The sequence below is a fragment of the Rhamphochromis sp. 'chilingali' genome (assembly GCF_963969265.1).
Source record: "Rhamphochromis sp. 'chilingali' genome assembly, chromosome: 6".
Classification (NCBI taxonomy): Eukaryota; Metazoa; Chordata; class Actinopteri; order Cichliformes; family Cichlidae; genus Rhamphochromis; species Rhamphochromis sp. 'chilingali'.
Window position 1 is genome coordinate 17,924,562 of NC_137933.1, and position 26,669 is coordinate 17,951,230.

A 26,669-nucleotide genomic window follows, 5' to 3' on the forward strand; every position below is an offset into this window, starting at 1 on the left:
AGGTTATCTTTAATATTGAGTCTTTACTTTACAATATGAAGTGTTTGAGGCAACTGGCAGGGGCGCCACCAGGGGGGCACCCCCAAAATTTGCCGCCCCAGTAGTGTGCCCCAATGTTTTTAGTGGCCCTCATATGGCCATCCCTATGAAAAAATGCTGGAGGCGCCAGGGGCACCTGATATTGTGAACTGGCACTATTTAAATAGATAAAAACACCAATTACATGGGTAAAGTTTATAATTATACATGTGTTAATGCTCAGAAATGTACTTAAGCACATATTTGCACATGAAGTGAGTAATTTAAAGAACTTTAAAGAAAGTTTAATCTTCCCAAACTGTGGATCTTGAACCAATAATCTGACTTCATCGGCTCTTAGTCCACAGCTCAGGAGCTCAGAGCATTTCCTGTTTAAGAAATATCACTTATTGTCCTTTTAAATCCTGAGACCTAAAAATTTAATTAGCTGTGGCTGAAACACGAGACAGCACCGTAGGTTACGTCTTTTATCTGATTTCACTTAATGGAACTCTTACTAGATTGTGTCCTCTCTTGCTCGTGTCTATTTTTATGTCTTCATGTTTACTGCTGTTTATAAAGCTGCTTGAAAAGCACTTGGCTTGGAGGTAATTGCTGCATAAATAAAGTTTTGCTCGCTTGGTAATACACTTTATTCCTTTTTTCTCCAGTTTCCTCGCAGGGATGTTTGAAGTGTAATTTAACCTTTTTCAGCATCTTGCATAGCAAAATGAAAACGAGGTGACTTGCAGCATATGCATTAGCGTGGGCCTATTTGTGGTGGTAGCTTATTTTTAAAGCTAGTGATATGAGTGATTAACCTGCTCTTCTTAATAAACCTTTAGCCTTTCTAAATAAGATATTTTGCACAGACTGTCAAATAGAGGACAAAGGATAGAGAGAAAAGACTTAAAGAGGGCTAAATATGGATTAAAGAGAATCCAGTAACAGTCTGCTCCTAATTAATACATTACACTCAGGGTATCCTTAACAACACTGCATTTCATTGCTCTCAGAGAGTTATGATAGCATCTTATGAAATCTATACTCACATTTCTCTCTGATTTTGTAGCACAACAGCAACATTTTTTCTAACTTTAAAATAGGCGTATAGAATAGATACCTGCTCGGATATGTGTGCTTGTATTATCTCTCCTAATGCATTTAATATACACATAAACCAACAGCTTAGTGAAATGTCTTCTAGTATATTTTACTGTACATAGCAACCATTTGCACATCATAAAAATGGACTTTTTCATATTATTTTTGCTTGTTTTATTTATACACTGTCTTTTTCTTCCTCATTTGGTCTCATATGGGCAGCACAATGGCACAGTGGTTAGCACTGTGGTTAGCAAGAAGGTCCTGAGTTCAATTCCACCTTCAGGCCAGGGTCTTTCTGTGTGGAGTTTGCATGTTCTCCCCGTGTTTGCGTGGGTTCCCTCCGGGTACTCCGGCTTCCTCCCACCCACCAAAGACATGCAGCTTGTGGGGATGGGTAAATTGGATAATCCAAATTGCCACTAGGTGTGAATGGTTGTCTGCCTGCCTCTCGCCCTACGACAGCTGAGATCGGCTCCAGCGCCCCCCCGCGACTCTGAATAAGGATAAGTGGAAGCGAATGGATGGATGTTCTCATATATCTCTAATGCCTTTTTTTTTTTTTTTTTCCTTACTGAGCTTTGTGCTGCTGTAACTTGTGAATTTCTCCAGTATGGGGATTAATAAAGTCTATATCTATCCAAATACCTCACTGAACTCTGAATATGATCTTGAAACAGTTCAAAGAACTTAAATCCATGTGAACCGAAGCACATCATTGTCTTTATAGTACAATTTTTTTTTTTTTTTTTAAAGATTTTTACTGGAATGCTTCATCTCTTTGGGAAAAGAACGAGACATTACTCTCCAAAAATCTTCTCAATACAATGCAGCTTTATTTAGATTAAATATAAACAACATGTTGTTCTCTATACAACTGCAGCCCTTACTCGGCCAATTTTCTGATGCTACGATAATCATGTGCAAGCACAACACAAATGTGGTTAATATTAACCAACAGACGGCATATTTACATTTGTATAGATACACCATAAACTGTACTGTGCGCTAGTAAAGGATAAAGTCCACTGCCAGGCGTGGCAGCTTCGCAGAAACAGAAAACTTGCAAGTAAGATGTTACAGGGCCTGTTACAGGGTAGAATATCAATATAAAGGAGTGGCTCTTCTATTAACATTTGCCCAAAAAATAAAAAGTAAAAAAACAAAAAAAAAAACAGATAAGGTGAAATATGAACCTCATAAACTCGGAACATAATGACTGACAGACTAAAAGGTGTCCAACTTAAATCAGCTTTCAGCCCACTGCAAGAAAAACAATAGAGAAAGATAAATATTTCAAGCTTACACATTCATGAAAACACTCGGCTACATCAACATTCAGCTGCCATACTGTCCCGTCTGCAGGGCTGCACGATTTCAAATATCATCTACAACCACCCGCTTCATTTCTGAAAGTCCACTGTGTCTGCGACAGGCTGAACAACACAGCCCTAACGTTACAACGGTGCGCACATCAATCAAATAACCTTTGAAATTCTGAATTTGATTCCCAATTAGTTACAATTTTCCTGAATCACTCTAATATTTCTTCAAGTTAGAAATAGAAGCATAATCAGTGACTGTGCTGTATCGAGGATTTTGGTTTCCCAGGATGATTTCTGTGTGTCAGTTAACAAAAAAAAAAACAAAAAAAAATCCACTTTAGGATCTTATAATCTCAATGTTTGTAAGAAACGAACCTTGTAAAATCAAGTTAACTACAAAAGGTGGCTCAGAGTTATTAGACTGGAGAACCGCTGCTAAATCCTGTGACCATTTAGCTCCAAAACTGTTCCATTTCCTTCCCTAATGCTACTCTCGGGACCTTCATTAGGGTAAAAGTGCATCGAAAGGAATCATTAAATGTACAGATATATGATTAGAATTTCTCTCTTACATTTGTTTTTAAATATAACAGATTTTATATTTACAATTACAGGAACGTGGGTGCAGGCAATGCAGAAAATAAATTATCGTACATTACGCATGCACGCACATATATGTTTATATATACACATATTTATACAGTATATGAAGACAAACGCGATCATGGCCAAAGCGACCAAAGAAAACTGCCTCCACAATTTGCTGTCCAAAATCAAACACAGGGCAGAAACATGAGGTTCAAAAGCACATTCAAATAAAACTGAAGTCGTGACACAGTGATGGATGGAGCAGACAAAACAAGGAAGTACTGTCTGTGCCGCTGCCTCCCTCCTTGTAGTATCACATGATCAGCAACCACAATCTATAACAAGCTGTCGCCTCACTGTGAAATAAAAAAATCACTCATTCTTGTGCAGTCACAACTTATTACTGCAGCTGTAAAGAAACAAACAAAAATATATCAGAAAAGCTTCTATAACATTAATTTGGGTGGCTTTGAATGAGTACTAAAATACATTAGCTTATAATGGTGATCATCCCCTTCTAAGACTAAACTGCCTGGCTTCAAAGACACTGGGTTCAGTGTGGTGATGATAATCTCTTTTTAAAATCTGCATGTTAACTCGCTTAAGTGAAATTAAGCTCAGTGCTTTAAAGTTTCTGATTTATATTAAAAGGATTATATTTACAAGGCAAAAAGGAATCTTTGTTACATGCATCTTGTGTGTATGAAACTAATTAGGTGCATTTATGCTCGCCGGACCGGTGGTTCTGCACGCCAACTGTGACGTCGCAATAGCGCATCATTTAAAGCAGGATTTGCTGCAGGATTTTCCTGAATGATAGGTGTCACCACTGACGTAAAACATCCACATTCACTGTGGCACAGGAGAAAAAGTCAAAACCAGAAGCAAAACAATTGCAATGATAGAATTAAACAAGAGGTTTACTTCTGACACGAGTGCACTCCCAAACCAGCTGCTGCAGCAATGGCACGGACACCTGTGTGAAGCTACAAAAGTTTGTGGATTGACCAGAATGACGAATAAAAGGCGCGGATTGCCCGGTGGATGTGATGTCACTTTCGTCGTACATCACCGTTCGTGAGGGCAAAAACGGCGAGCATAAACGGGCCATTAGTTACCAGACATATTTGTTAATCCCCCTGAAAAAGTGACACTCCCAAACCCTCCTCAAACACTATATTTATCCAGTATTAAAGGGCTGAAGAAAACAACATACTAAATGTTACAAATTACGTAAATTATAATCTATAAATATACTCCTAAATACAAAAGTTATATACAGAACTTTGTAGCTGAAATCAATACATGTTAATAAAATAAAATCAGTTTTCTTCATGTTTGAAAGATGAGCCTTCTACCAGAGCTCTACCACGTAGGCATCATGTCTGGGAACCAGACGCGACCCAAATGCTTTGATACCTCCCAGTGGATATCATCCAACCCATAGCGATGATCTGGAACCAGTACTTCCTCCATGATGGATAGCTGCGTCAGTCTGTCTCCACACATCTTGACAAACTCCACGAAGGCGCTGCAGGACACTTCGCACTCTCCCAAGCCAATGGCAGACAGCTGCGTGCAGCGCTGGGCGATGCGGATCAGCTCCTCGTCCAGCGGTCGCAGCCCGTTGGCGCACACCACCAGCTCGACCAGACGCGGGCAGTTGAGGCCGACGCGCCCCAGCACGTCTTTGCTGACGGAGCGGCCGAAGTACAGATGCGTGACGGGGATTTCGTCGCGGAAGAAAGGGCCAAACTCATCCTCGTAGAGGTAGAAGTACATGACCAGATTAAATTTAGGCGAGTGACGCTTCATGGCGTCCCAGCTGCTCTTTTTGATGGTGTGAAACTGTTGGCCGGGATTTTCACTGACCACGTCAATGCGGAGGTGCTCGAGATGCACGTGCTTCTCCGAGGAGAGGGCGATGAGAAGTTCATCGCTCAGCAAATGGTAGTTGAGAGCCAGTTCTCTCAGGCCATGGCACTGATCAGCCACACACAGGATGCCTGGAAATACACGCCCAAAAAATAAATGCAGTGTTTACTGGCAACCTGTACAGCACGTCTATAAATCGCACCCAAGCCCCTGAGAAACAAGGGAGAAACCTTACAATTTCAGCGATAACAGTTCTCAATCAATCAATCAAATTCTACACAATGACTAATTAGTCATTACTAATCATTAAGGCCCCTAATTTCTCTCATTTGTTCCATTTGTCAGTACCTGCAGGTGAAACGTGAGGGCAGCTGCTCATTTTGAGCAGTTTGAGCGTGTCGCTGTTATTGGCCACCAGGACTTTAAGAGACGGGTCATCCACAGGCGTGTCATCAATCTTCAGGGAGGACAGGGATTTAGAGTTGACGAAAACCACAGTCAGTGCTGAGATGAAGTGGGACTGTTGAACAGAGAAGAGAGAGAAACAATAAGCAAACATTTTATTTAAGAAATCTGCAGACAGATCTAGTAACAAGCATCTAATTCAACTACACATACACACTGAAACTTTCAGCTTTGTCTAGGAGCAGATGCACATTTGTGCAGGTAGTTGTAAAATAAAAGCTGCAAACAAAACAAGACCGCCGCACAGCAAATTACCATAATTCCACAGAGTTTCTTTTACATTGTATGCATCTGTGGGATCTGTCTTCTGAGATAAAGTGTCAAAGAAAACAGGGGCTGAGTAAAAGATTTTGGAGATATCAACTTGTAGACCTTCCCACAGGCACTTGACTTTAATCAGACCAGCTTCCTTTCAGGCATTAATCAAAGGAGCTCTAAAGCGGTGGATTTTCAGATCTCTGCGGTGCGTTACAATTCAGAGACGCTCATGTCTGAGTGCTTCAGTGGTTCTCAAATCTTCTCAGTCATGCCTCATTTCTAAGGCTCTGCAAAAGTCCACCTTGTGGTGTCACGTCTGTTTTCTTTTACTTGAAAATGCACACGATGTAACCCTGTTGCTGAGGCTGACCTTAGGCATCTCCATGAAGCTGGGCCTGGCTGTGGAGATGAGCCCCAGAGTTTTCAAAGAACAATTCACCAGCTGAGAGAGGATGTCGCACGCTGCTTCTGCAGACTCTCTGCTGCTGTCCACCTGGCAGCACACAGAGAAAATGGCACTGTGAGTTGGGCAGCACATAAAAATCCACTTCGCTTCATCACTGAACTGCTGTAACCTCAAACTGCCCCCCTCTCTTTCGTACCTTGAAGCTGACATACTGCAGGTGGTCCGAATGCCTCTTGATGATCTGTTTGATGAGGTCTGGGTGTGTGGCCTTCAGGTAGGAGCTGGCTGGCTGGTTCAACTCAAACTCAAAGCATCGCCACAGTTCTGGCATGTGAAAGGCCTCGTTCCAGCCTCGGCATACCTGCAGCAACAACACAAACTTTTCAATTTTTCATGCTGAAGACAAAAATACTTCTTTTTTTTCATCCTCAGGCAAGAGGACAAAATGTGACTCAGAGAAGAGAAACCAATAATTAATCTTAGAGGTGTCACCCTGGCACAAATGTCGAGGATATGACTTGTTGAAACAGGAAAACAGCAACACTATACATCTGCTTGCTTACTGTTTAAACTCCTGCTGAGTTACGTAATCATAATGCTCAGAAGTTATTTGGAAAAATAGGAAAATAAATACCACTAATATTTTGTAGCAGTAGGTAGCATATGTTTGACATGGCACAGTAAACTGGTAAATAAGTATTTAATATTAATAATGATTTTTTTAAAAATACTTGACTCCGAGCCAACAGTAAAGCATGTGTGAAGCCGTAAGAAGCCGTAAGAACCTTCAAACATGCTGCATTGCATCAACTTCCTTAGCCAACTGGGTGTGAAAGGAAATTAAGAAGTGTCAAAATCCTCACTGCCTGTTTCATGGGTGTAAATATATACATAACACATAAATAAAATATTTCTTATGCGTTTCTGCTGCTGGGTGCCCTCTGCAGGATTGTGACTAATTAGTTTTTCTTTTTTTTTTGGGGGGGGGGGAAGAGAGACTACCCGGCTTAAAGTCACGAGACAGTGGAGAGGTGAAGTGTGGCCAAAAGAGATCACTCAATTTTGGTGTCTACCTACTTTTCTTTTTTAACTGCAAAGCCTTAGCCTTAGAGAGAATCTCCCACCTCGAAGTTGCAGGATCCAACTCAAACGTGTGCAGCTGGTTCCTTGTTCTGCTCTATTAAAATGGTTTGAGCTGGAAAATGACTCTAATCAGACCTCAAAGCACCAGAAAACTGACTGGCTTCTCTTCATTGGCTCCCTGTTAAATTCACAATCAAATTTAAAATCCTTTTCCTTACATACGAGGTCTTGAATAATTTTAAAGACCTGTTCTTGTGATTTGATATAAAAATTGAACTGAACTGCAGCACGATGAAGTCAGACTACCCTGAGGTGAGATCTACTGGTGAGACAGTTGATTACTTTATATTGCTTTTTTAAAATTTTGTACATAAATTAAATTGTGCTCATGAACAGTATGACTTTATAATACTCCAATGCATCTGGTCTCAGTCCACTGAAACAGCCGTACTGTAGCTTAACAAACAAGTGGATTGGGGAAGTTCTTTGTCTGCAACAGCAAAGCTGTCAAACATTCAAATATTATATGCTTTTGCATTTTCCATTATGTTTACCACTTAGATGCTCATGCTGCATTTTATTTGTGCAGAAAAACTGAAAACATCTTGTTGATCTCCCTCATGAATGAGTAACCTTCCATTAACGTGTTAACAGCAAAATGCTGCAACTTTAAAAAAGAGATAAACTGGCAGCAGTTCGAATTGAGGCAGTGCTTTGAAACATGACCCCATACCCACAAACTAACAGAACCCTGCTTTACCTTCTTAGTTTAGCCAAATGAAGACCTCTCTCATTATATGAACAAATACAGCATGTATCACAATCAAAGTCAAGCTGAAGCACCCACTTATGGCCTTTAAGGCTCATAATCCTCCATCAGATAAACTCAGCAACCATTAGGTATAATAATGCCAATGTAGCGTGTAAGTAAAGCAATACAAACGAGGCTTACACATGAGTATGAGAGGGGAAAAAAATGTGACTGTGCTGTTCTAGTTCTTACAACTAATAAATACTGCCCCCTGCTACATATTGTAAACTAAGAGCAGCTATAAATGCTGCTTTATTATTATTATACAGGTACCTGGGAGGCAAAAGCCCTATCCAGTAGAGGCAGGTACTGGAAGACGTGGAGCAGGATCTCCTGTGGCAGACACTCCCAGCGGACTTCCTCATCCTCCAAATCTTTCTCCCTCCTCTGCTTGCGGGACCGTTTAAGAGTCTTCTGACACCCACCGCTGGTTCCACCTCCATCCTCCTGCTCGTTCCCTTGGAGACCTCGTTTCATCCTGGGTGAAAAGATGAGGGTTTAAAATCCAGACAGATGAGCTGAGTTTTTCTGCTCGCCGTTGTGCATGTTATCCCAGTTGTTTTTATTTTTGCAGCCCATATATGGAAGCCTGACACATGACCCTAAAGCCACAAATATTTTTATTGGGTAATCTGGTTAATTATATATAGATTTGCTTATTTTGGGTCATGAACTAGTAAAAACAAAAACAAAAATCATTTCACAGCAACATATATAGCTGTTGTGATAAATATGTGAATCTTATGTACCCATTTAAAAATTGACCAGATGACAAAACTACCAGTGCCTATAGATTATCAATGAAAACCAGGAGGAGTGCTTCTCCTTTCTAAATTTAGACTCCAAGCAGGATCACAATCCCCCATGGTTAGGTCAATAACTTGGTGTATTTGACTGAATTCAGCTAGTTAAAAATCAGCAGTTGATTAAACAAGACTATCTAGAACATATGAGCACAAAGGTTTCTACAGTACAGTTCTACAGAGGGGCTGATGGCGCGATATGGCAGCCTCGCTTCTGTCAGTCTGCCCCAGGGCAGCTGTGGCTACAACCGTAGCTTGCCTCCACCAGTGTGAATGTGAGAGTGAATGAATAGTGGAATTGTAAAGCGCTTTGGGTGCCTTGAAAAGCGCTATATATATTATTATTATTATTATTCTTCAATAATTATTTGTGCAGAACTCTTGAGTTACCGCTTGTTTCTTTATATTTTGCTTAAAATGAGCTCAACTTCCTTGTATTTTCTTAAGTGCGTTTGAATAATAGTTATCCAGGCTTTAAGAAGGCCTTTTGCAGTTCTTTTCTGGACATTGGTTGCTTTTTCATTCATTCATTTTCAGTCCATTGTACTTTAATGTGCCTTTCTCTTATTTTTGAAAACATTTCTCTTGTTTGCCATTTATTCATGCCGTTTACCATTTATATTTATTCCTGCACAGTTGGTGGGGAGCACCCATAATCTTGCTGCACATGCACAGTGATAATAAAGAGCTATTCTGTTCTATTCCTTCTAGCTGACCATTTTAAGAGGAATGTTTTTGCTTGTTTGTTTGTTTAGACCTAACACTGACCATTCAAGCATAAAAAGGCACCTAAATTAACAGTGTTGTGTCAACACATAACAGACAACTTAGCAAAGAACCAGTTTTACATTGTATCTTGGGCACTTCATTTCTAGTAGCCTGTAAGAAAGACACAATTTGTTTCCAATGTACTGTATTTAGCTCAATATGTGAAAAATGCTTAAGATAGCATCATCTGCTAACCATAAAAAATTTATTTTTGCACCAAGGTGACTTCCAAAGTACTATTAGACAACAACTTCTAATATCTCAGTATGGTGTGCAGAGTGTCCTCAAAAGGTTTGAGAAAACTGGACAAAAAAAAATTTCTCTAACGTTCACTGAAGCTCAGCAATGGTCTCATAGGAAGGGTGGCTGAGAAGAAGCCATTGTTAAGGAAGGGAAATGTGGAGAAAAGACTGAAGTGTCCCAAATGATACAAGAACTGGTCTGTGGATATACGTGAATATATCCAGATATTACACGAAAGCTGTTCAGGCTGTGTTGAATAACAAAGGTGGTCATACTAAATATCGATTTTTAAGCTTGTTAGAACTGTACAAACTATTTTGCGTTTTACACTGTATTTCCCTGTATGTTTGCACATGTTTACATACAAATGCAAAGTTATATATAAATACATATAAAATCTAAATAATCAAAACGTTTGCATACTGCTGCAGATGCAAAAAATAAAAAACTGGCCTTTAGAAAAAAAAAGCATGAAAACAGAAATAATATTGCATTTTTATATCACGGAATATATAAAGGAAGTATATTTAGCTGTCATTCTTGTCAAAACTAGAGATGGCACGATACCACTTTTTTATGTCCGATACCGATATCATAAATTTGGATATCTGCCGATACCGATATGAATCCGATATAGTGTTTTTTAATCAACAAAGCTGTTTTTTAAATATCTTGCTGCATTTTGTATAAGTTCATACTCAAGTTTAAAACAACAACTACACTAAAGCTATTCTGTTATACCTGTATGCAAAAAAAAATATTTCATAGTTCAGCAATACTGATCAATCTAATAAACTTAAACCTACACCATCCTCCCTATTCTGGTATTTTAAAGAGTACTTAGCATAAATATTAAGCAACCTAACTAATAGGGTTCCAACTCCCAGCAACAACAAAAATAAATAAATAAAAAATAGGGAACCACCCCTCACGCTCCACCTCATGATGCTTAATCGACGTAATCAACCTTAATTTGATGCAGTGTGAAAAAAAATGCACAGAAATCAATTATTTTTCAAGAAATATTAAATAGATTCAACATCTTTCTTCAACAAAATTGCAGACTGCACAGATGGTACCTTCCCAAAGGAAAAAGTACTATAGCTTACTAGGGTATATACAGTATATATATATTAGACTTAATAGTCACTATATACAGTAATGGACTTCTATTCATTTTGCATCAAATTAAAACTTTGGGTGTCAGATAATTATTTATTAAAAGCTAGACATTTTAAATGAGAATAAGAAAGAAAAGTATGTCTTTGTGCCCCCTTTTCCCTGTTAATGCCCTATCGGCCCCCCTGGCTAAACTTTGCTAGATCCGCCCCTGCACAGTTACCAGCCGTCAGCTACGTAGAAAAAGATCCTGGAGTAGAAAGTAATATTAAATAAATTCTAACAACAGCTTATCAAGCTTAAACGTGCTGCTGTTGTTTATCCACTGGTTTCCTCTTTCTGGTGCAAAGTGGGCCAAAAGCAAACTAGAGACACGGACTCGCGACAGAAAAGCCGATCAGCTGATCGTTAAGCAGTTTCATGATTGAAGTAGCAGCAAGAAGAGGCAGTCGCTTGTTAAGCTTAACGCAGGAATGCTTTACAAACATTCAGAGATGGACTTACACACTTGCTTTACTTCTCTCGGGATAACTTTGTCGGAGATGAAATGCCGGGTTGCTAGCGAAGCTCCAAATGCTATCCAGACCACCGACCGGTCCTGCATGCCACAGCCGCTCTATCACGTGATGCATACTGCTCCGACGTGCTAACGTTCTGAGGTGAGTTACGGCGTGTTGCAAGTTTTGTGAGCTGCTTTCCTGATATTTAATGGATCGATTACATTTTTTATTTTTCTCCGATATCCGATCCAGTAATTTAGGTCAGTATCACCAATACCGATATGTAATATCGGATCGGTCCATCTCTAGTCAAAACATAACGGTTTTCCAATTTCATAGTACTATTTTACTATGTATGACTGCGCAATGACAATAAAGAGTTATCTTAATTCCAGAAAAAATAAAACTAACAGCTAAATTAATGAAAACTAATGCTGAACATGTTTAATGAATAAAAGGGACACGAAAAAAAGCAAACCAAAACTAAATCGAAAAGAATTTTTTTTTTTAAACTTCAAAGAACATCACAAAAGCATATTTACTCTGCTGTCCACTAAAGTGTGTGTGTGTGTACTCTGTTTTCTAATGATACATCTTTAGTTTTAACCTGTGGCTGCATGGATACTGGTTAACTAGTTGACTGGTTTTCTAAACAAAAACACTCGTGACGAGTTTCTTTAATCATTAACAATTTAAAACAGCTTACTGCCTCTATCGGCTTTCCCGTTCCCCCAGTATCGGTCGATTCTCACAGGTACGCGAGCACCAAGTTAGAAAGCAACGTGTTTATTTCCTGGAAGTCTGTCCTGACTACTGTGTGCACTGGACCATTCCGCGTGTTTTGCCTCACACACGCTGGTGATTAACTGCAAGAACAGCCTACGTGTTTCCTTCAGCGTTTCTTCTGCCCACCTGAAAATGAAAACAGTACAGATAGAGGACACGCCTCCCTCTGCTTCAACCACCAACACCGTGTGGTCAAGCTGCCTCAAAGTTAGCTTCTCCTCGCTGATACTGTCTTTTAATAAAAGCGCCTTTTCCCACGCATAAATGCCAAGCTGTGGACGCCGTTTAATGCCACCGCAATTTACAGCAACAACACACCCGTCAGGAGTTAGCTTAGCTCAGCCCAACTATACATCTTGGCAACTACTTAGCAAAGTCTACCCACTTAACATAAAACGGTGACTAAAAACAGCTCGATCAGACACTTACAGGTCTACGGTAGTTATTTATCTTCACCCTCCTCACCTGGTTATCACCTCCTCCGTGGGGCTGTTTATTTAGAGACGGTCACTCAACGTCAACCGGGACCGACACAAGAAAACTGCGTCCGAGCTGGCCGACCGATCAAACACATTGGACCATACGACAGCACGGTGTGTCGGGAGGTTAGCGAAAACTGCCGGGAAGCTGGTGAAATGAGGTTTTCAAAAGTGTGCTGGCTTTCCGAGCGCCTGACCTAGTTTCGCTTCTCAACTCTCAGCTTCGCTACTTTGCTTGTCAGCTAAAGATGGCGTTTGTGTTGTTGTGCGGAGCAGCCAGTGGGCTACAGTCGTTCCACGGTTACCGTGAACGGTCAGCAGGGGGAGCAGTTTCACCCTAAGATGTTTTCATACAGAGATATGGGGGTATTCAAATGAGAAGAAGAAGAAATTACATTTTTAAACAATAATATGAAATTGAATCCAAAGAGTGACATTTATGCTATGTCATTTAAATATCCTCATTAAAAATTAAAACATTTTACTTTCCAATAATAATGATACTAATAATAGTAATAAACCTCATTTATATACCACCTGAAAAATTGAGGTGTTGGAGACAAGAGCATTGAAACTCAGTAAAATCAAGGCAGAATGTATGTGTGTGAATGAGAGAGGCAGGTGTAATAGGGAAGCTGCAAGGAGTGAAGTTTAAATACCTGCGGTCAACCATCCAAAGTGCAGATAGAGCACAAGAGAGGTGGGGACAGGGTGGAGGGGGTGGAGACAAGCGTAACGGGTGATTTGTGACAGAAAGAAAGGAGTAAGAGTGAAAGCAAAGGATTAATTGCTATGACATGTGGTTCGGAGAGAGTAGTACAAGCAAAAAGAAGTCTGAGCTGGAGGTGGCAGAGTTGAAGATGCTTTTTGTTGGGAGTGACCAGGATGGATAAGAAATGAGAATATCAGACAGACAGCTCAGGTTGTTTGGACATGTGCAGAGCAGGGTTAGTGGATATATGGGACAAAGCTTGTTGAAGATAAGACTACCAAGCAGGAGGAAAAGAGCAAGACCAGAAAGAAAATTCATGGGTGTAGTGATGGTGTAGTGGTGGACATGCAGAGGGTTGATGTTATACAGGAGGAGAACAATTGCCACTATATTTAAGAGAGAAGCCCACCGTGCTAGGAAGTAAATATAGACTGTTACTGTCTCTCAGTCAGGATAACATATTGGTTGTGCACAGGTAGTGTCATGTTCAAACAGTCTTACCACAGGAATTTAACTAATCCTCTGCTTCAAACTGGGAACACAGTCCTGTCCTGGCATGTCACTGGCATTGGCATTATTCAGCTCAACAGTCCAATGGTGACTGTGTTGCCTCTGGCTCGTAAGTGTGTACTCTCCTTCACCATGCCCTGCACAGTGAAGACTGGTGAGTGATAAGATCATATTAATACAGATACTGCATAAACTTACAATGCTATGCAGATGATACCAAGCTTTATTTATCCATGAAGCCAGCTTAATCAAATAAATTAATTAAATTACAGCCATGCCTTAAAGACAAAAGCATGGATGACCTGTAATTCCCTAAGTAAGGCAGCACGAGCAAGTCGGGATCAGTGCGTCAGGATCTCCAGAGGTAGGACGGGTTTGCTGGAGAACAAGATGGAAACACAGTTTTCCTTTGGTTGGTTGTTTTCCAGTTCCAATTGCTTCGTGTTGCTCTGCACAGTGAATGTCTCGTCTGAAAACAGTCAGTGATCAGGATCATCAAAACTGCAGCCGCATAGACACAAATACCCAACCCCACTCATTGCCTTACACTCTAACTGCCACCACAGCTAGCAGTTAGTGTAAGGCAATGAGTTTTTGCTGCTAAAATGTATGCTTTAACTTCACACTCAAGAGGTTAACTGACATCCAACAAAACAGCTGCTTTTAAAAAAATCCTTTTTATTACTCTTTAATCCACAGAAAAACTTTAATTCCCAAGAAGTGAGGAAAAAAACAGAAACAAACAGTAATCCTGCTTATCATGCTAAAATGCACGTTGGAATTACTTGTGAGCTGATGCAGTTTCATGTTTATTAAACCAGGTTGGTCCTTTTTCCATCCACACGGGCATTGATGGAGGAAGCAGCAAAGGGATACAAATGCAGTATATACAGAGGTATAGATATATATTTATGTAAAATACGACAGGATGCTTTCACACAGCTCTCCTGAATATTTTTATCATCATTCTTTGAAGTCATGGCGAGGAGTTTTAAGCGAGCTATGACTAAATTCGTCAGACAGAAGCAGCTGTGGAGTGAAACCCAATGCATCCACAAAGCTCAGCCTTCCGAGTTAGAAATATAGCCCATGAATGCACAAAGTTCTTTACATGTAGAAATAGGCAGCAGGTAGCTAACATCAACACCACCACAGCATTCAGAGACACGGGTTTTAGTAGATTGGACAACTTTGAATTCATGAAAGTTTTCCCCTAAAAAACATGGAGATCAACAATGATTTAAATTGAGTATATTCTCTGGGCAGCACACGGACACAGTCATGTTTACTTTGGGGTTTCCTTCATTCCTCTGTTTTCTCAAAGCCTCACCTTCTAAAGATATTTAGGAACATGCCCAAATCTTCTCTTCACAAACATGACATCCACCTGCTATGAGTTATGAAGACTTGTTAAGCAACAGCATGTGATCTGAGGTGTGACAGCGCCCGATGATTAAACACTTTTTGTCACACTTGTGAAACGTTTAGAGGAGAAAGATGTTTTAGGGGAACAAGCGCAGTGCAGCATCATGCATTAGTTAGTTGGTCGTTTCATTATGAATGCAGGAAAAAAAATCATTGTTCCTCACTCAGCCTGCACACTGTGGCAGCGAGTCTGATACAGCTGCAAGTTTTTGTTTTCCCAAAAATCTTTGAATCATGCAGTTATAGTGACTGTCAGACTGAGGTTGTATAATTTGAAAGTGAGATTAAACACGTTTAAAACACACTTTATTCCAGAGCCACCCCACCTGTTATTTAAAGCATACCCATTAGTAAGTGGAGCCGTGGTAAAGGACCTTAAAGTGATTTCCACGAATGTGTGGTTCTTTTAATTTTCCAACATAAAGACATGAGTGATGCTCTTTATTTGTTTGCCTGTGAACCCGTTTATGCAAAAACAACCAGGCTGAATTTATTGAAACTCAAAACTGGAGCATGTGCCAAGAACATTGAACTGTAGAGATTGTGGTATCAGCTGGCGTTCTGGTTTCAGACACATTACTGCCATCTTCTGGTGTCTTTAGAAACAGTCACAGGGAGATGAACTAACTTGACTACTTTTCCTGTTACGATGTCACAGGTGTGTGAAGAACAGACACTGTTAATTGACTTCATGCAGGATCTTTCACCCACTTACCCATCAGTTTATTTTGTGCACGGTTCATTTTTTCCTCAAGTGTTTCACCTTAAATGTCATTGCATACTACTGCTGCTCTTGGACACACTGCCATTTTTATGAAGTCTCACAATCTTTGTTATCACGTTCACTGCGGGCAGTTTTAACACTTGTTGCATTAAATGCAAATCCAAAACTGAGAAAGCTGAGAATTTTACAGGCTCTTTGAATCACAGAAATGAGACGGGTGCACTTTGCACTTTCAATGGAGAGAGTTGTAGTTCGTGGCCTGTTGTTCTACATGATTGATCTTGTACACAAATTTTAAACAAATAGCCTATACTTCAACTTAAATGTTTTGCTCAGTATTGCGCACATGCATACATTAGGATATCTAACAGTATGAGTGGCCTGTTCAAACAAACAAAATGTATGCATGCATGCTTGGGGCAATGGAAATTTTATTTATTTGTTGCTTGAAACCAGACAAAATGTATGCAGGTTCATTTCAGTTACGCTGTAAGATTAACTGTCACATCATTAAGGATTCATCTCATTTGTGCAACTTGTAGAAGGTCAATGTGATGTGTATAGTCTAATAAATGTCCAATTACACTTATTCATAAGTGAAGCACTGTTATTTTCACATTTTATGTTGTTGCTGCTCCACAAAAGGTTGGTGTTTATTTGTTTAAACCTTGCTATGACAATCATGTAGTGGGTTTGGATCAAATTGCTGCTTGTCAGTTACCAACTAATACAACATCATTGTGGGTGGAGGGAAAGCAGCTTTGAGACCAGAACAAAGAGTCAAAGACATACAAAAAAAGAAAAAGAACAACAGACTTTTTCCATCAGTACTGATGAGCCTTTGTAGTATTCACATTACAACCCAACTCTGTAATGTGCGAGTTAAGACAGGTTAGAACAGTATTAATACAATACCCATATGGAGCCGATTAGACCCAAAAGTGTAAGACTGTTCATGCTTCAGAAATATATGCAATGAGATTCAAATATTATGTTCTGTAGTTCAAGCAGTTTCTTGAATTTAGGATTAAAAAAAAAAAAAAAAAAAAAAGAAGAAAAAACAAAGACAGGACGGCCACAGAATGGAACAGAAATCAAACTGTAAGTCTGAAAGTGCAGTACAACTGCGGCGCTCGAGTCCCCCACACAGTCGCCCAGCCTTCTTTGTGTGTCTTGTTAACTCCACAGCTGCAGAGCCCACTAGGGGAACTGGGGCTCTGTGCTTTTGTCATCCCCACAGTCCTCAGCCATTGAAAATCTCAGCGCATCCTGCTGTAGTTTGGTGCCTCTCATCCCAAGCCATGAGGTTTCTTAAAAAGGGTTAGGTCTCACGTGTGTTTACTGCTATTAGTCAACTGTCTCTTTGTGGGAGAGTCTCTTACTCTCTGGGCAACACAGTGGGTGTGGACAGGCACTCCACCGGGCAGACACACCACGCTGGGCTCGCTGAAGGTGTTGTGGCACAGGTGGCATCCCTTCTTTTCAGAAACAAAGACGGGTCTCTTACACTCTTTCAACTGGACGAGAAAAAAAAAAAAAATAACAGGGAAAGGAGTTTTAAGGTGTTTTGTTAAAAACTTTTCATGGTTGTTTACCCGTTTATTTGATCGTGAAACCAGAAAATTAAAAATGAAAGTGTTTCGTTAAGCGTAAGAGTAGAGCAGTTATTTATATACTTATCTAGCTTAATACTATAATGCGTTTCTTACCCTATCATGCAGCAGTTGAAGGTTTTCAGAGTGTGCGAGCCCTAAAGCGATCCTGGACGTGCGGCAGGCGTGCATGCTGGCCCTGATGGCTCGACCCAGAAAGGGACGCAGCAGCTGAAGTGACCAGCCTTCTGGCAGCATTCGCAGGACACGGACCGCGTCAAACACCTCCCCGTGCCGATTTAGGAGATCCACTGCCGCCATCTCCAGCTCTCCGCTGTCTCCCGATTGCCCAGGAGGGCTCCCATCCAAATACACCCCCAGCAGCAGGTGAAAGAGCTGCTGTCGGTACGCCGAATCTCTACTAGAAGAGGCCCATATGCAGAAGGCCTCGGCGGACGGGAAGTCTCTGAGCTGGTGCACCAGAATGTGCAGCGCTTTGTCATGCTCCTCTAGTTTTCCATGTAGTGTTGCACGCTCTAGCAGCAGTTCTTCACAGTTCTCCATTTTAGCTGAACAGAGCACAAGAACACCAAACATCATGAAAATCTCCAAAATGATCACCAGACGCACAATTAAATGAAAAGCAAGACCTCGTTAGAGCGCATCAATTAAATCTTGTTCATAATCTTTAAAGAGACGTTACAAAGTAATTCCACAAGAAAAAAGAAACTCCTGTTAGAGACAAACAAACAGATATTTTTCTCACCTAAAAGAAACTGTACACGGTATAGGTCGGACTCCCTGAGCAGGGCTTGAAGCCTTTCCCTAGCTTTGGTCAGCTGTTCCTCATCTTTTGGAGACTGTGACATCAAAGATAACACCCTCTCCAAGTACAACACAGCTAGATGTGTGTGGAACTTCTCCTTCTGCATCCACAAACATGAAAACAGTTCAAATTAAATAAGCTTTTAAAGATGCACATCTGTAGATGGAAACCTAAAAATAAATCCACGATGAGAGTTGTCCAAAATAACCATTTACAATGATTCAATACTATAGGTAAGCAAGTTTCTAGAATCTAATGTTAGCTAGAAAAATGAAAAAGGGGCATCGTGGGGCCTACTTTCAGGATCACTTTAAGGATCTTATTCCCAAACTACAAGAGTGAAGCATGTCTGCAGCCCACAGGTCAGACTGTGGTTTCACTGAGCAGCAGCAAGTGTTCAGTTGTGTGCATGTGCAGCAGTTCGCTGATGTGAAAACATTTATAGACTTCAGGCTTCAAGAACTCATGAAAATATTCATCCAACCATTTATAAAAGTACTTGTACTTAAGCTCCAAATTAAGGATGTGCACACCCTTTAGAAGTAACTTAATTCTGACAGCTCAAGACTAGAAGGGGAAGTCGGGGAGACAGAGCTAACCACCGAAGCTACCATGTCTCACGTGAGCTGCTTCACTAAAATGCTTTCACATTTAGTCAAGTGTTCAAATGCATTTTCATGTCGGAATTAGGGAACATTTATACTGGACGCACAATTTCTGGTGATGCCTTTGCCACCTTGCAGGAAAGGTTTGGTTTTATTTAACCTTAAATGTGACAGAAAGCAATGTTTACACTTCCAATTTTTCTGAATCCCCTGCTCACTTAACTGCAGAGGCTGTGCATTTGTGCTGCCAAAATATGAACAACCTACAGCTGAATATCACGCCTTCACGTCTCCTCATACTTAAACATTCTGTGGGAGTGCAGCCTGAGACCTGAACACTGTCTATCAGCCATCACAGCTTGTGTTTTTGTACCTGCACCCTTTTCTCCAGCACCAGGTTCTCCAAGTAGAGCAGAAGCGCCTGGTTGTGCTTTCCCAGGTAAGTGATGACATCATCAGGGTTCAATTCCGGCTGGTCTTTACTGGTATGCCTCTTAGTGAAGATGTGGACACCTATCTATGGGCAAGAAAAGAGATTAGGTTACTACTTTAGCTTTTGCAAAATGACTGGAAGTGACGCAAACTGTCTGCAGAGCAAAGCTCTAAGCTCTTTAAGACAATGTACTGCAACAGAATAAGTACACTCAAACACTAGAACTAGGAAATATTGTGCAAGCATTGGCTAGTGACAGACAGCAAGACTCAAAAACTTCCAAGTGAGACCAGTATTAATAATTCTGCAGCAGCGTTACATTTTTGGTAACCTACGATGGGATCCTTCCGTAGGGCCCAGTCTGCATACTTCCATACAAGGTCCACATTAGAGGAGGTGCAGAGAAAGTCCACAATGTACTCAAAAAGATCAGATCTAGTAGGGTCTTGCAGCTCCCCATCTGCCACACGAATCCACAACTATCAGAAACATAAAGGGTTCAATTCATAAACATCGTATTAGTGCAGATTCTTCAGTCATAAATCACTGAGAAAAAAAAATAAATTTGCAAACATACCTGAAGTGCTGCTGAATCCTGACCATTATAATGATAGAGCAGCCCCAGCGCAAAATATCTTAAAGACAGAAAAGAGCTGAATGAAGCCAAAGCCGCCCTGGAGGATTACATTTTCTGTATAAAGCAATTAAATTGCCTTCCTAAACTGGACATAGTATTAAAGCTTTACCAGGGTGTTAATTAACAGTGTGGGAGGAAGGAAGAGCATTTACCCAATGAAGACCCATCTCAGTCCATCCCTCTAGTGAATTTTGTAGCTGTAATAATTAAAGTTCTGTTTCCCAGTCATTCCCAAGTGTTATTGTTGCTGCCAATTACTGAATTTTAAGCCTGATTTCATATGAAAGAAGTCGGACTAATTTACTTTAATCACCATTTATACAACAGTCAAACCATGCGCTCACACGAGCACGCACACACACACACACACTAGAAACCAAAGCTTTTAGGTCATTGTGCATGTTTATCAATGAAGCTATAATTAACAACATTTTGGAGATCATAAAGTCTCTCTGTGTTGGACCAGTTTCTGAGTTTTTAATCATGTTAACATAAAAGATTAGATCGTAAGAGTATACAAACTTGTGGTATTTCTCCAGCCATGGGACACTGTCTGCTAGCACGCAGGCATTGTCTGAAGCCAGGAGGTCTAAAAGGCTGTCGTGGTCCTGTTCGGCATACAGCTTTAACAGTGCAGTGTCCACATCCTCTCTACAGCCGTTCACCACCTCTGTGCTTCGTACCTGCGCGTACAGATAATGAAAACCATTAACACAAGACAAGTGACAAAACTGTGTGCAGGTCTGAATCCAGTTACCTCTCCTAAATAACTTATGAGGAACTTCTTGCATCGCAACACTTTCTCCTGGTCACCCTGTGCCAGATGATTGAGATCTGCAAACTCGTGGAGAGGAGGGTGGCACCGCGTGAATGAAGAGGAAGCTGGTAGCAGTAACGGGCAGAGAGATATCAGCTCCCGCACATCCAGCTGACCCTTCCTGAAGGATCAAATAAATAAGAGTAAGGTCATAAAAAACTCAACATCTCTAACTGGCATTTGTCAGAACTTTCAAAGTGGAGTGAAAAGATGAGCTCACTGCAGACACAGACAACACAAGAGTCTGATAAAATGTACAAAATGTGGCAGATTTTGAGGATTAGAGATAAACTTTAGGGTGAGTCATGTACTTCTTGCTAAACTAATCACAGCTCTTTAACATTCAAGGAACAGAGTAACCCGGCTGTATGTTCGTAAGTGATATTACAATATTAAAGTCTTTCAATTAAAGCTGAAATTCTACACTTAAAATCACACCTCCATTCCATGCTCTAAAATCCACTGCAGATGTATTCAGAGACAAAAGTAGAAAGCAAGTGTCCCCTCCAAAAGAATATATCCATCTTATGGACCTGATCGCATTTAAAAAAGAAAAAACTGGAGCCATTAAGAATGATTCTTTTATAAAATATATTCCAGGCATTCTCATAAATGTCAATAAAACTGTCTGATGACTTGAGGGTTGACCAGCACTGACCCAGACTTACCGGAAGTGTTCTTTCGCTTCCAGAAACTGAAGCTGGCCAAACTGTATGAATCCGGCCTGCTGGAGGATTCGTTTGTGCAAATTCTGCAGAAGTAGAAAGTGACAATTTAGAAGTGAATCGAGTTTGTAGTTGTGAAAAATATTCTCTTTAATGAAACTCAGCAAGATTAGTTTAGGAAGCAGAATTAACATATTAAGATTTTCTAATAGTGACAACAGGTGCACTGTGTGGCCAACATATCATCTTCTTAAACATGTTGTTACCTGGAACTTGTCTTTGGGGATATTTCTCTGCGCTCCCTCTGTGAGAATGAGCGCCTCCTCCACTCTGTGATTGGCCAGCAAGTCTTGAATCTGTCTTTCTAGTGGCAGAGGTACTAAGACGTACACGGCCTTAGTAGAAGCCAGAATGACCTTCCCTACAAAAAACACAAACACAGAGCACTGAGGGGTCAGACTGATTTTTCCTCACAACAGCTCCATAAATTGAAAGCTTTGCATGCACCTGATGATTGCAGCCAAACCAGGGATAATATATAGCGCACGGAAAGCTTCAGAGAGCTTTAGCTCAGAGCTTCAAGTTCACTTTCAAGCACATATGAGTGTCGTTTTGCACTTGAAGCTCAAAGATGACTTCATATTACTTCAATGCTTTTATTCTAAAGCCAAGCAGAATAAAAGTTTCATTTTAACACAGAACTGAAATCCTCTGTAGCAAGAAATGGTCGATAGTGCTTCAGATCCCATTAAGAGTTGAGACCTGAGTGCACAGCGCCATCCAGACGCTTTCTGATGAACAGTTTTGGTTACACAGTCCAGTCAGCCAAAGCAATAACTATTTCCATCCCCATATCACTTATTAATCCTTTCCTGTTTTTCAAACGCACTTTTCAGGAGCTCTTTGCATCAAAAAAGTACCTGTTAGTTAAACCTAATCCTTGAGGAAATTAAAATGCTATTTACTTAAATAGTAATTCCCATTTGTGATACCTTTTGGTAGACATTAGAAACAAGCAATATGCAAACATACCTTCAAAGTTTTGCAAAATATGGCCATCCCTGAATGAAAGGGTCTGTTTAAGTTGTTGGTCCAACATGCTGTGGATGGTGATGAAGCTCTCGTCCAATGCCACCACGTATGGAAAACACACAGCGGCACCAATCACGCTCTCTGACCACCTGACCGGAGCTCGCTGAGATACACCCTCTGCATTGGCAAACATTCCTGGAGATGGCATGTGGAAAAGCAGTTTTAATGATCAACATGGACATGTTAAGTATAGGTGGGCGGACCGATTCAGGTATCGATACGAGCATTGGTATCGGTATTGGATCAATACTCTGCCTGCCTTCCCAGCAGAGTGACAACCATTCCCCCTCAGCTTTTTACAGCTGACCAATAATAAAAAACCCCAAGGTGATTCTTATTAATAAACAAGCAGATGCACACATGCTGTCAAAGTTACAGAACACAATTTGATCCTTCAGACACCACCAATTACACACAGTACTTTAATTTTAAAAAGGAAATGCACATGTTCCCTTAAACAGCCCCAAAAATAAGTTTGGAGAATCACAACATTTAAGAGATAGTGAGCAAAACAATAAGCTCTTTATTTTGAGATGTTAGCCTACACAAAATGCCTGAAATGTATTTTCACACAGATGTGTGACACATAAAAGAAAGGCTGAACCCGGAGCGCTGCAGTGAATGGAGCTGGTGACTGTGTAATGCTGTGGGGAGCAAAGTGCTTTACATGGTTTAGAGAGAGAAATTAAAAGCAACACAAAGCTGATGAACTTCATCCTGTGATGAAACATTTCTATGCCAATGGGAGTGGACCCTTCAAACATGACAATGCCTCTGGTTGTCCTTATCAAACTATTTCATGAAGATGAGAATGTTTAATGTACAATCCTCTGTACTACAAAGCAGGATTTGGATTTATCCTGGTAGATTCACCTTTAATTCAAGAAGGTTCAATTAAAAGAAACAGATTACTATGGAAACTTGTGCTGCAGGACAAACCTGCTCTAGAGTAGATTATGTTCAAGATAAGACATCAGTAGGTGTGAAATCACTGTGTACTGAACAATCACAATGATAGGAGGATCACAAATATTACTAGTGGGGTTTTTTTAAGCTTTAGTCTTTCTTTCATCCAAAAAAGGATCCGTAATCTTGATTCAGAAAAATTCTGTTTTACAATCATTAATCCAAAACACAGCAATTTGTGCTTTTTGACCTCATATCAAATTTGCATGAAGACTAAGTTTGTATCTGGATTTGAAATAATAAGTCTGTTAAACTACAGAGTCACAACTTTTGCAGCTTCAAACAGACTAAACATTTAATATAATACATCCTGCACAATGTATTTCTTCTCAGAAAAACACACTCGCGCAGCTGATCTGTTCTTACTAAGGCCCCTTGTGTTGGAATTTCTTTTAATTTGTCACCCATTGAGATATCATCTTAAAACTCCAAGTATTCACTGCAGGGACTGTTTTTGTTCTGACTTACCCAGACCACCAGGTGCTGCTAAGAGAAACTCCTCCCTGCCAATTCTCTTTACAATGGGTGTCCTCTCCTCGCTGTTGTAAGGGAAGAGGTCTTGGGAGGCTCCCGTGTTGTAGTTCAGGATCATATACTGTGTGGTAAGAGCCAGGCACAAGAAGTAACCATCAAGACTGACAGCACAGGGCTGCTCGGGCGTTGTCAACTCTTTCACCAGCTGCACTCTGTCCTCGTACACCATGTAAATCTGGACTGTCCGCCGTTTGGAGGATAGCACGCCCATTTCGACACAGAACGGATCGGCGTTCACCGGGTTCTCGTTAACACAAAATGATGCCACGCCCCTGATCTTGGCTCCACCTCCACCTGCCGAGGGCACCGTTTCCAGCGTCACCATGTCAACGAGGAACACTAACCCTTCACAGAGCACTATGAGACGCTCCAGAGCAGAAGCAGCCCGCAGCTCAGCAACAGGTTTCTTGAGGCCAAGGTATTTGTGCAGCAACTTCTGAGCCAAGTAACCCGGCTTCCCTTTAGAGGAGGCGACCTCAGCCAGCAGAAAGTGGTGGATGAAGCAGTCATTGGTGCCCACGTACAAGTGCTTTCCACAGCATTCAATGCACTCAATGTTGATGCGAGCTTTGTCGCCCATTAGGAGATCTCGCTCCACAGCGGGGACTAGCTCAAAAGCCTTCACGCTCATCTTGGCCAAGGCATCTACAGGAGGTACAAAATAAGTTTGCGTCAGCAAAGCTGCAGACAAATTCAAATAATCAATGTGGAAAGCGGACTGTACAACATTTCCCTGTGAGGAATCATTAAGTCTCTGGATATACTCAGCATATAATTTATTCATAAAACTATACATGTATGTGAATTTTTACATGTGTGATGTGTGAGTCTGTGAATGTAAGGTGCTTTAAAGCTGTCGATTTGAAAGGTCGATTCCCACGCCCTCCCACATCCATAAGCCCTGGGTAGTGATTAAAAGAACGATATCGGATACAAGTGGTAGAAACAAGCTTCCTTTGATGGGTGGTTGCACGTTCCCTTAGAGGGTGAGGAGCTTGGTCGTTTAGGAGGAATGCTGGAAGTAGAGCCACTCCTCCGTATAAAAAGAAGCCAGTTAAGGTGCTGGACATCTAATTAGGATGCCTCCTAAAAATCTTCTAGATGAGGTTTTGTAGGCATGTCCTACAAGAAGGAGACCCCAGGGCAGAACCAGGATACACTGGAGGGTTTACATCTCAACACTTTAATGCCTCCCTGCCAGGTGAGCTGAAGGAGGTAAAGAAAAGGAAGGTTTGGGCTTCTATGCCTACCTGTTGTTCCTACAACCGAGAGCCTGATAAAGAGCAGAAGATACTGTTTAAGACGTTTTCTCTTTAAGATAAGGAGATTGACATTTCTTTAAAGTCTCTCCTTGACAGTACAGCTGAGGATTGCTGGTGTTTACATTTAAAGGCATGAGATTTCGGATCTGGGTTGCGTGAAAGGTTATGTGTTCTGACACAAAAAGATTAACAAAGCAGATATGCGGTTTTATATCAACAGCACAATTGTATTGAGTTTCCTGTTACACTACTATAGTAACACTTTATCGTATAGTTTACTCATTTATATTTGACCCATTAGAGATTGATCTCCTCACACCCTCATGCTCAAACAGTACGAGCTAATGGTGTTAGCACTAGCTAGCTCCCCAAACACAGAGGCAGCAGCGAAAAAGAAAATCACTGTTGACAGTGACTGTGTGAAGGTGAGAGAGTCATCATTAGGATATGAGTCATGTCAGGAAGCCGTGGCCAGTTTTAAATCTGATAGGTTGTTTCAGTACCACGTAGCTGAGCTCTTTCGGCTAAAGTTAGCTTCTAAACACTGTTCTCTTGCTATGCTAACGCTAGCAAGCTAATTTAAAGCTAGGCTACATTTCCAGTGTGGTTAAAGCTGCAAGGCTACAACCTTCACGGAGTGCCCACACAAGGAAAATCAACCTATTTTCCAGTCAATCTCCCCTTCACTGACATGATGCTCTGTGCGTCCACACCCTGCCCAGTTCCTCCCGGAGCAGTTGGCGTAGACAGCAGACCTACCTATCAATGCAGGCGGCGCTCGGGACGGCAGGCCGGAGTCACTACACGCAGAAAAGCCTCAGTACTCCGAAAACCAGGACATGAACTCACACCTAAACGTCAACACTGCCATGCTGCTGGGGGTCGTTGCCGCACCGACAGCCGGATAATACAAGCTGAATGGCAGCCAGAGAGTTCCTGCATGTCCAATATGAAACGCCGCCCATTTGCATTGAACCCCTGCTGGCTGCAGGTGATATAGTGGTGCGTTCACCGTTGTTACGAGTTTTTCAACAGTAGCCACTGCTAAGAAACCACCTAGAGCAGTGTTATTGTGAGGCAGGTGCATCAGTACTATTCCTTGTTTACCTCTTCACATATAAAATATTTAAACTAAACAGTCTAAGGAGCTTGGAAAGAAAAGCATCTGGACTTCCAAGCTCCTCAGACTACGATGACATGGGTGACTGAGAGCCTTCACAGACATTAAGACTAAACAC

At 41.0% G+C, this 26,669-nt stretch overlaps 2 protein-coding genes across 3 annotated transcripts; both read right to left on the reverse strand.

Annotated features, from left to right (window-relative positions):
• Positions 1 to 1,938: 1,938 nt before the first annotated feature.
• Positions 1,939 to 12,905, reverse strand: LOC308398953 (F-box/LRR-repeat protein 3-like). 2 transcript variants are annotated; one of them, XM_080885857.1, is made up of 6 exons: positions 12,618 to 12,905; positions 8,207 to 8,411; positions 6,236 to 6,400; positions 6,004 to 6,126; positions 5,259 to 5,430; positions 1,939 to 5,041 (listed from the first exon to the last, which is right to left on the reverse strand). In XM_080885857.1, the coding sequence occupies exons 2-6, from the start codon at positions 8,408 to 8,410 to the stop codon at positions 4,401 to 4,403; spliced, it is 1,305 nt and encodes a 434-aa protein (XP_080741983.1). In that variant the 5' UTR covers position 8,411; positions 12,618 to 12,905; the 3' UTR covers positions 1,939 to 4,400. The 2 variants fall into 2 exon arrangements, with proteins under 2 accessions (XP_080741983.1, XP_080741982.1); XM_080885856.1 differs by lacking the exon at positions 12,618 to 12,905 and adding an exon at positions 11,371 to 11,586.
• Positions 12,906 to 16,415: 3,510 nt separating this feature from the next.
• Positions 16,416 to 26,430, reverse strand: tgfbrap1 (transforming growth factor, beta receptor associated protein 1). The gene is made up of 13 exons (XM_080884237.1): positions 26,191 to 26,430; positions 24,104 to 24,814; positions 22,610 to 22,804; positions 21,844 to 21,998; positions 21,581 to 21,663; positions 20,853 to 21,033; positions 20,618 to 20,778; positions 20,036 to 20,093; positions 19,794 to 19,937; positions 19,399 to 19,542; positions 18,361 to 18,520; positions 17,712 to 18,163; positions 16,416 to 17,519 (listed from the first exon to the last, which is right to left on the reverse strand). Exons 2-13 carry the CDS (start codon positions 24,798 to 24,800, stop codon positions 17,331 to 17,333), a joined length of 2,619 nt encoding a protein of 872 aa, XP_080740363.1. The 5' UTR covers positions 24,801 to 24,814; positions 26,191 to 26,430; the 3' UTR covers positions 16,416 to 17,330.
• Positions 26,431 to 26,669: the final 239 nt, after the last annotated feature.